The sequence below is a fragment of the Eumetopias jubatus genome, unplaced genomic scaffold, assembly GCF_037043125.1.
Source record: "Eumetopias jubatus isolate StellerSeaLion01/CBP00866 unplaced genomic scaffold, mEumJub1_p1.0 scaffold_16, whole genome shotgun sequence".
In the NCBI taxonomy this organism is placed as follows: domain Eukaryota; kingdom Metazoa; phylum Chordata; class Mammalia; order Carnivora; family Otariidae; genus Eumetopias; species Eumetopias jubatus.
The window spans coordinates 18,277,327-18,287,561 of NW_028274822.1; the positions used below are offsets into that span (position 1 = coordinate 18,277,327).

At 44.7% G+C, this 10,235-nt stretch overlaps 1 protein-coding gene across 1 annotated transcript; it reads right to left on the reverse strand.

The window, feature by feature from the left end:
• Window positions 1-232: 232 nt before the first annotated feature.
• ST8SIA3 (ST8 alpha-N-acetyl-neuraminide alpha-2,8-sialyltransferase 3) lies at window positions 233-8,052 on the reverse strand. Its single transcript, XM_028103008.2, has 4 exons — window positions 7,565-8,052; window positions 6,063-6,185; window positions 3,052-3,609; window positions 233-515 (listed from the first exon to the last, which is right to left on the reverse strand). The coding sequence occupies exons 1-4, from the start codon at window positions 7,741-7,743 to the stop codon at window positions 233-235; spliced, it is 1,143 nt and encodes a 380-aa protein (XP_027958809.1). The 5' UTR covers window positions 7,744-8,052.
• Between the last annotated feature and the right edge of the window lie 2,183 nt (window positions 8,053-10,235).

The window sequence follows — 10,235 nt, forward strand, 5'->3', positions numbered from 1 at the left end:
TAGTTCCAAATGCAACATTCCCTTTATCAATCAAGTTTAAGTCATGTGGCTTCAATTCGTTTGTCTTGCCAAGACCCTTAAAAGAGCAGTGCAAAAGAGGGAGAGACAACATCTTTCCTTTTAAATGGCAGACAATCTTTATAAGGAATTCTCTAGGGTTCTATTCTGAAGACTATTCCATTTGATTTGGGGCACTTTTTAAATGGCCATTTGGCACTTTCTGTTCAGCGTCTTAGGCACAGTGTGACAGAGTCAGCTTGGTGAGCCCTTCCCCATGCATTCGGTACAGCAGCTGGAACTCGGCAGGCAGCTGGTGTGACTCCTGCCACTTGGTGGTAAATTTGGTTCCTTTTTTGTCATAGTAATGGTATGGAAGATCTTCCCTTGTGTTGGGGTCAAATCCAAAAGGCCAAAATCCATACAAGTGGATCTCTTCACATATTGCTGATGCAAGGGTGTACATAAGAATACCTGTGCTCAGCCGTTTGGGTGACAAATGTTTGTTTTTCCAGTACCTGCGGAATAATAAGTACATGTGGATTCAGAGGCCAGTGTTGGTTTCAATCCGGTAAGGTCACCGTGACTGGGCCGGGAGGTGGATTTGTATATGGAACTTAAAGAGTACTTGCCTTTTTCTCCTCCCCCGCAAACAGTACTGGCTTTGAATCTACCTTTTGGACCACAGAACAACTCAGGGCACTATTGGCTACATAATTCGTGAGACCCAGGGCAAAACGCAAATGTGGGCCCTTCAAAACTCACTGATAGTTTCAACAGGGTGACAGCGGAGCATTAAACCGGGCACTGGAGCCTTCCGAGCACAGCTTCCGGGTGACCGCATAGGCTGTGCATGGTCGATGCCAGCCTGCCTCTCGCTGTCCTAAGGAGTGGTGGCTCTGGCTGGGTGGTGACACCACAGAAGGCCAGCAGGGAGAATGACCCTGCTTCTCATACACAAAGGGCCCTTGGAAGTAGGGAGGAGGTCGTTTAATCTCAGGGCACCTCCTGTGGCACTTTCTTACCCCCATCTAGAGATTAAATCCTTCTTCTTTGGTCTAGAGAGAGTGTGGGGACTTATTTTTCTGTACCTTCTTGTAAAAGGTCATATTCCCTGTTCCGTTGGTGTCTAGCTAGGGGGTCCTGACCCCTCCTTGAGCATGGCAGGGCCTAAGAAAATATTTAAACATTTTCTGAATTTAAAAAATGCTAAATTATGGCTGTTTTTCCTTCCTATTTGGACAGTAATTTGAAGCCTTCCTACCTATACTACCACATATTTGAGACTGGAGGGAGTGTGTGTGTGTGTGTATATATGTGTGTGTATGTATGTATGTGTGTGTGTGTGTGTATCATTGGCTATGCAGCAAAATTTAACTGTTCGTGAATCAGGTTTCTATGCACTACATTTCCTTAGAGTTTTCATTGAACCGATGTATTTGGTTCAAGCTTGAGTGGCTGTGAAGCATCACAGCATCACAGCTAACTCCATGGCTCTTCAGAAAAACTGGGGCAGGGTAGGCCACACAGGCCAGTTTCCTGAAGTTTCTAAGCATGTCTAGTTCCTTCTTTACTACACATAGATCTTTCCCCATTCCAGTTGAAATTTTAAAAGTTTAGTCTTGGTTTTCTTACCTAAGGAGTTAGAATGACTTCTGACAATTCTCTTGGTATGGCTGAACTTAAATAAAGCAACAGGGGAGCAAAATGAGGAGGTCAAAGACCACAGGAGGACAGGTTAGCTGGAAGCCTGGCTTCTAATTCTGTTTTTGCCCATTTTGGGCAGTGACACTGTGTAAATAACTTCTTTTCTTTGTACCTCAGTTGGCTCATCTTTAAACTTAGGAGTTGGGCTACATTACCCCTCAAAAAGATGACCATACATCCTGAGAAACTAGGATAGTTCCAAATTTTGTTTGTTATCCTGTTGTCATTATTAATAGCACTTCTTTCTCTCAAAGACAAAGCTCCAGTTTGGGCTATACATTATGGTCCTAACCCTACCTATTAGATACATACCACTTTATTAGATGATGATTCCTCCTTCTATGAGAGGTCAACTAAACAGATCTTAAGTTTGGGAGACTTTAGAGGATTACCAGTCCTCCCAGAACCCACTTTAACTTGTAGGATGATCTGGACAGTATGTTAGGACATGGAGGCTACTTGCATAGGGGAAATTAGAGCTGAGGCAGTTTCCCCAGATGATTTAAAGAAAAATGAATCTTACAATTAATTTTGCTTTATAAAATGCCCTGGACTAGTGGCTCCCAATTCTGACTACATATTAGAATCATCTGGGGAGTTATTAAGAAAAACAGGTACCTGGGCCCTTCCCTTCCCCCTTCCAGATAAATTACATTAGAATCCCTTAAAGTAGAGCCAAGGCAACAGTATTTTTTTAAAGTTCTCCAGGTGATTCTAATGTATAGCCAGAGTTAAGACTCATCAGAATAGGTGAAAATATTGCATTTCTGGTCAATCTCTCTATCAAATTATAAGGGATAACAACAAGCTCATAAAATACCCTTCACATGTTTTGGCACTAAAATCCCAAATGATAAAGGCCAATTATACAATTTATGATTTACCTAGGTGGTTTTCTAATCTTGGACATTGACAAAACTCCCAAATATCAAATAAAAAGGGACATTTTAAGTCAATTGCATCTTTTTTAGAAAACTGCTTGGTTTGTCTAATTTCGCCGTTGGCATTATGGGGACTTAGTCATCCATTTAAAGAAAATTCTTGATTTTTGATGATTTCCATGACTGCCTGTTAGGCTTCTCACCAAGGAAGGAGACAGGGAATAGAGAAGGGAGGCTGATAAAACACCAATTCCCCCATTTGGCACTCTGTTACCAGAAGGGGGTAGAAGATTGAACTTCTTACCTAGAATGCTTCATTCTTTCATTACAAAAACATAAGAGTTTGCCCTAAAGTGCTAAGTTAACCACAAGAAGTAACTAATCGGATACCTCCCACCCCTAAGAGATTACAATATTGATCTGCCATCTGGTGGGGTAAGACTTAAAGGCAATAAAATATACCCACCTGTTGACATGTTGCATTATATTTCCAGGCCAAGCCAATTGGACCTTTAACTGACCTCTGTGTTCAACAAAAAAGTCAACTAATGTCCTGGTAACAGTTGCTGAAGTGTGGAAGAAAAATGCAGGGATCCAAAGAATGGCCCCATCGAGCTTTTTTAAACTGAGGAAAAAGTTGTTACGGTCCTGAATGGTCAAAAGATTGTTGTAATATTTTTCCAGAATGCTGGGGTTGAAGGTGGTAAGGTTGGTTTTCCTTCCAACATCTCTTTGGAAAGCCTCCGTAGGGGCGAAATTGCAACGGAAAACAAAATCTGACTTATCTATTTCTTGTCCACACCGGCTCCCTGTCAGGATCCCACTATTTCCAACCACAGCACAAATATTAAAATGCTTATTCACAATGGGTGACACATCTGGAAGCAGTGATCGGAAGTTATTGCTAATAGAGAAAACATATTTATGGCTGGAATAATCATAGTGCATCAGTTGTCCGATCCGAACACTATTCTTGGTCAAAGAAAAATTTTTTATTACATCGACATGCTGAAGAATTTCTTGCCTAAAATGAGAAGAAATTCATTAAATGCATCCCATTCAAAAGAATTGATTTTCCATCTTATGTCTTATGCTGCCATTTCATTCAGACAAGAATCGTAGGTACATTGTTTCCAAGAAAGATTATACATTCATAATAATTGTGGTTGTTGGGGGAAGGACTGCTTCAGAATCTACAGACTAATTTCTCAGTCACGTTCTGGATGTGCTAATTTCTCAGTCAAATTCTGGATGTAATCCTTCAAGGCTTATAAATGTTGTAACTCACAGTTTTAGCTGCCATTCTTTGGTTTTCTGTTCTACATGAAAAGTGTATTTGATGAAGGGGAGACATAGGCCGAACTATGTCAGAAAATACAGGGAGACAATTTACATAGGCTCCAAAGAGCTCACATTAATGCATAAACATTGATGACTTAGAGTTTGTAACTAGGGACTACTTGTTTGCTATTGGACTGCAGTGTTCAAGGAATATCAAATATCGTTGGTGTCCAAATAAGAGCCAAATAGATATGAGTCAGTATAGTACTATCTATTATTAAAATATGGAAATGGTAGTATCAGTGAGTGTAGTTGAATATTTAATAGAAATGAGATGATAATCTCGTTAAGGTCCTTTGAATAATGAAATAGGAGTATTTTTCTACTTGATTATATAGAAACACAATTTAGTTGGAGTAACTTAATCCTTAGAAAAAGAGGCTATGGTAAACCCTGCAAATGTGTGTATATTCTAAGAATTCAGAGGATAAACAAGGCAAGGGTGATACTTAGCACTAATTTCAGGTTACTTTTATGTTGAGCTTTTAAGTAAAATTAAGCATTTCCTCTTAAAATTTCAGCTATTTAAAATATTTAAGAGAGGCCAGTAACATGTTACTTCGCTATTAATTCTAAGAAACCACATTGTGAATTTCCAGTGTCTTTTGCCTAAAAAATAGCAGGATTGAAAATAAATGTTGTGTATATCATCACTTTACCTGGAATTTTATTTTAAAAAATTACTTCATTTGTCAACGTATAAAGCAACATAATCTAAAACTTCCAAAGTTACCAATGCTGTTCTTTACAAACTATTCTTTACCTGTTATAAAAGAAAATTTAAAATGATACTGGGAAAATTAATTAAAGACTACTTAATAAGTGGATTGAAAGGAGGGAAGTTTTGAGAAAGAAATATTGTTCTGACTGGTCATTTGGGTCACATGGCCTAGTGTGGGAAGAAAATTTTTATTCAGTTAGGAATACATTTTGGGGAAGGTATAATGCGTACTACCATTAAATATTTCCGGGTTGTCTATAAAATTAATATTGGACTAAAAACCCAATAGTTTAAAAGAAAGGCACTTCTGTGGTTTTCATATTAATCAATTATTGTCATGGAGTAATTTCTAATTAAACAGAGTTTTAAAAATTTTAATACTAATCACATGACTATTTCAGCTTTTCAAGTAAACAACATTTTCATGACACCATAGACATTTGGTGACTTTGTTTTAATTCCGTTATTAGCTTAAAATAATAAAGAGTGGGCAACTAGAAATGCTGAGACCAAACAGAACCCTGTAAATGAGTGGTAAAATGAGTATGTGTAAAATAAGTATTCACAACCCTAATGAATACACTAGATGGCTCACATTCCATTTAGCAGCATAATAATCCCACCAAGAAGGAAGGAGTAATGACTTATCTGGGGTTGCTAAGAGTAGACCAGAATCACTCCAGATAATAAATTTGAATAAATCTCATCCTTCTTCCCCAACACACACACACACACACCCCATACGTACATACACATAAGCTCCCTCATGTATAAACAAGGCTGCTACAAGACAACCTATAAAAGTGATGTTGGGTAGCTTTTACAGTATGTTAAAGGCTGTAAAGGTTTAATGAAAAAAAATAGGTGAAACCAAAACAAAACCATACTTAAATACCTGCATATATTTGGGCCACGATTTTCACTAGTAATTGATAGGGGTGGATTATAGTATTTGCTGTGTATTTCAGGGTGAGACAATTCTATTTTATTTCATTTTTAAATATTTTTTCTCAGAGGGAGAATGAAATGCATTATTGCATGGTCTTGATGCAATTAACTTTTAAAATTATTTATTTATTTATTTATTTAATTTTAGTAGATGGCTTTGGCAGCCTTACCCATGCATGTTAACTATAAATCATTGTGCTCAATTAAGCCCAAGTTAGGGTGGATATTGGAAATATCTTTTTCTCTTCCATTCAGTTGGTCTTCTTCATGTTTTCTTTTTATGGGAGGGCACTACATACATAAGAAAGGCCTACCAGTCAGCCTTTGTGCAGTCAGGCCGAGAAGACAATGCAAATAACACCTCAGGGTGGGGGATAGATTTTCGTTGTTTTGGAACGTTTTGTTTTGTTGTGTTTTTTGAACTCCAGAATTCAAAAACACCTTTCAGATCTTTCCCCCTATCCTACCTTTGATGTAAAAACGCTGTCCGATTAAATGTCCACTTAGAAGGTTTCTCTTGGAGTTCGTGGGTCAGAGAATTCGTAATGGGCACAAATGACGGATCTAGAAACTTCAGCGCAAACTGTGACCTGGAGAGGAGCATGAGTACACAGACAAAAGTGCTGGCCTCAGCTGGGGGAAGCCAAGGTAGCCATTAAAGCCCAGGCGACTGGGGGAGGGGGGGCACCTGGCACACGCACTGCCTCCATCCCGCCTGAGCCTCTCTCATTTGGTCCACTCTCCGCTCCCACACACACCCAGGGGGGAGAAGAAAACTAGGGAAATCCGCCTCCATTGTCCATCCCTCCGGGTGCGGGAGAGACCATAAAATGGCCGTCTGGCGGAGAGCAGCGGCGGGAGCCCGGCGCACTGCCGGAGTCTGATGCGCCGTGAGGACCAGGGAGTCAGCACCGCGGACAGCGGCCGCGCCTCCGCCAGTCCGACCCGCGACGCCCCGGCTGTCCGGGTGAATTGATTTTTGGAGAAAGGGCAGAGGAAACCGGAGACCCAGGGGAAGACTGGGGGTGGCTCCTCCCTTAACCTCTTACTTCCCGAGCCTAGTCCGACTGCACTCCCTGTCCCTTGACTGGGGACTCCCGGAGGCCACAGGCCAGCTCCACTCTTCTGCCCGTGGGGAGGAGGGGGCTTCTCTAGGTTCCGCACCTCCGGCCCGCTTCGACCACAGGTTGCAGATTGTATTTGACACCTGCCCCTCAGGAGGTCCTCCTGGGAGAGCTCCTAAATGTCACAGGTAGAGGCAGGGGTTCTCAATGAGTTGCGCCAAGCGGCGTCTGGCTCTTTCCCAGTCCAGCCCCTCGCCCGGAGGTGAATTGGACCTGGGGCGAGGGTAGGGGGCCCTTAAGAGGCTCGCTTACCGCAGAGGGCGGAGGAATTGCAGAAATCCCGGAAAGGGGTGGGGGTGGCAGCGGGGGAAAGGATCGAGGTAAAATACCCCAGGGGCTTCAGGAGAATAGACCCGCGGCATCATTTGATGGGGTGGGGCGTGGGGGAGAGGAGTGAGGACAGCGCAAGGGGAGTCCAGCGCCTGCGCCATTAAATCGGCCCTGGACCGCCCGGAGTCCGGCAGCGGAGTCTGCGGACGCTGCACCGGGAAGGTGCTCACCTCACGCACGTCCATCTCCCGGTTCAGCGCCCCCTCCTCCCCCTCCCCCCCACCTCTCCTCTCTCTACATCATCATTCTCCTTAAACCCTCCCCCCATTTTTGAAATGGGGGAAGGGATGCCGAGGAAGATACGAGAAATGCAATCACATCGATTAGGACAACGGCTTTTAGGGGCTTTGGATTAAAAAAAATAAAGGAGAGGGGGAAGGGAGAATCAGAGAGGAGTGGAAAGACCACGCAATTATCTTGCCCAAAGTGTCTCAGAGAAGCCAAAACACCCCCCTATTCCCCCCCCCAAAATAAACCAGATACCCGAGGGCGCTCAAGTAGAGGCCCGCACTCACCGGAATCCCGCGTGGAACATGTACATTCGGGGCGCCCCTGGGTTGGCGTACTTGGGAGTGGTGAAGATGTTCTCCTTTTTCAGGGACACGTAGCTGATGAGCGATAAAATCAGCAGGGCGACGCTGAGCATGACCAGTCCTAGCACACTGGCGACCCGGGCCATTTTGCAATTTCTCATCCCGGGCTGGGCTGGGATCAGGGGAAGCAGGGAAATCGGTCCATTGAGCGGCCAGCAGCTCGCTGGCGTGTCAGCGTGTGTGAGTGTGTGTGTGTTCGCGCGCGCGTGTCAGCGTGTGTGGCGGGGGAGGGGGACCCGGCAGGGGAGCCGCGGAGGCCCGGGCGGGGGGGGGGATGGGGAAGGGCAGGAGCCCTAGAGAGAAGCCGACCCCCAAGGCAGGGCCGAGCGGGGCCAGGAGGCTGGGCAGGAAGATGGAGGGTCTGCGCGGCGGCGTGGCGAAGGAGCGCGCCGCTCTGTGCGTCCCCGGCCGCCTGCTCAGGCTCCCCCGCGCGTTTCCAGCGAGGCTGCCATCTCTTACGCCGCCTGTAAGATAAATGTGATTGGAATAATGTTACAGTTCGATATAAGCACAAGATTTAATTAATGAACTCTAATCTCCCAAATAAGCGGGGGGGAGGGGCAGAGAGAGAGGAAGGAAGAGGGGTGGTGGAGGGAGGGAATTGAACCTGGAAGGCTGCAGCCCACGTCCACGGGCTCCCCGGGTGAGGGTTCGCGCGAGGAGCTGCCCGTGGCAAGACAGAAGCCCAAACTTGGTTCAACCGACCGTTCATTACTTTATAAATATATTACAGGATAGGGTGATAAACAACTGGACTTGGTACTATGGAGGTTATACACCAGCTGCGTGCTTCTCCTAGAGGCAGAGTGGTTTTAGGAAGACAGACATTTAAAAGCTTCTCTCCTCATCACTGAGGCACCGCCCTGGGCCCCACAGGGTAGCACATGCCCCAGCAAGCCAGCACCCCAGCCAAGAAGCCCTAACAGCTGCTGGGCCAGCCTGCCTTATAAGTGCTTAAAATCTCCCAAGAATTTTCCAGAATCTCTCCCCTATCCACTTCCTATGCCCACCACACACCTTGTTTCTCTCTAAAGGGTGGGCAGTGCCTAGCACAGTTGTGAGGTGAGCTATGAGTGTGGAGGGCCTGGCTTCTCCTTCCCTCTCCTTGTCCCAGCACACAACGAGTGGTCAACTGGACAGTGCCCCTGAATTGACCAGGCCTGGAGCAATTCTCCCTCATTTAACTACACTGCCCACTTTCCTGACCCATCCCTGGGGCCAGGTCTTGGGGATGGGCCACCTAACTTAGCCCTGTGTGGCCCAGAAGCTGAAGGCATTATAAACTTTATAAATGCACAGAACTCTCTTTTTTTTTATTTTTTTAAGACTTTATTTATTTATTTGACAGAGAGAGACTCAGCGAGAGAGGGAACACAAGCAGGGGGAGTGGGAGAGGGAGAAGCAGGCTTCCTGCTGAACAGGGAGCCCGATGTGGGGCTCGATCCCAGGACCCCGGGATCATGACCTGAGCCGAAGGCAGACTCTTAACGACTGAGCCACACAGGTGCCCCCAGAACTCTCTTTTGAAGGAGCCCGAGAACGAGGTAAGAGAGGCTGCCTCTGAGGGTGGAAGGAAAGCTCACTGCCCAACACTTTGTATTGCTTGAACTTCAGTTTGTTTCAGAATATTCATATATGTTGCCTGTTTTTAAAACCCATTGGAAATAAGAATTAATCCATTTTCAGTCAGGCTGCTGGATTCTCAGAGGCAACCCACATGTTTCTTGAGTTCTGATCTTTGCAATTAGCTTGTGGCTTCTTCCACCCTCGTCTTACCCTTGGCCTGGTCCTCCCAATACTGGTCCATAAGCACTAATGAGAGAAGCTGGAGGTGAGACATTGGCCTCTGAGAACTTTTCCAACAAAGAAAACTCATACTTTCCAAGGTGGTTATGATTTATTTCTCTCCTGAACTTCTTGTCTTATGGACTTCAGTGGACCTGATGTTATGGTCTTTCTGTGGACCTGAAATTCCTCAAAGGGGTGAACTGCTGGCTTGTGACGTCTATAAAGCCAGGGCCATATCTTCTTCCTTGCTGTTTGCCCATACTGCCCAGCAACTGTCCCATGTAGGGGGCACGCTTAATAAATGTTTGAGAACTGAATGAGGTCCTTTGTGAAAAACATCTGTCCGGTGGTGGGCAGCAGCATGCAGAATGCAAATGTCTGTTTTGAATGAATGACAAAGGGAGTTGTTCATTTCGCACCCATTGAAGGCATTTAATACCAAAATCTAAAACTGTGGGCCAGAATGCCTGGGTGGCTCAGTTGGTGAAGCATCCAACTTTTGATTTGGCTCAGGTTGTGATATTGGGTGTCAGATCGAGCCCCACGTTGGGCTCAGTGCTAGGCATGGAGCCTGCTTGGGATTCTCTCTCTCCCTCTCTCTCTCTGCCCCCCACCCCAACACCTGCATGCTCTTTCTCTCTCTCAAAAAAAAAATTAAAATGTGGGCCAAGTGGACACAAATAATTTTTTTCTCATGGGATTTGTATTATTTAAAAAGTGTTAGAAAAGGCTTGCATATCTGTACATGATGAATACTCAAATCCTATTTTTTGAATAATTACTAAAGTTTCTATTATTTTTATTT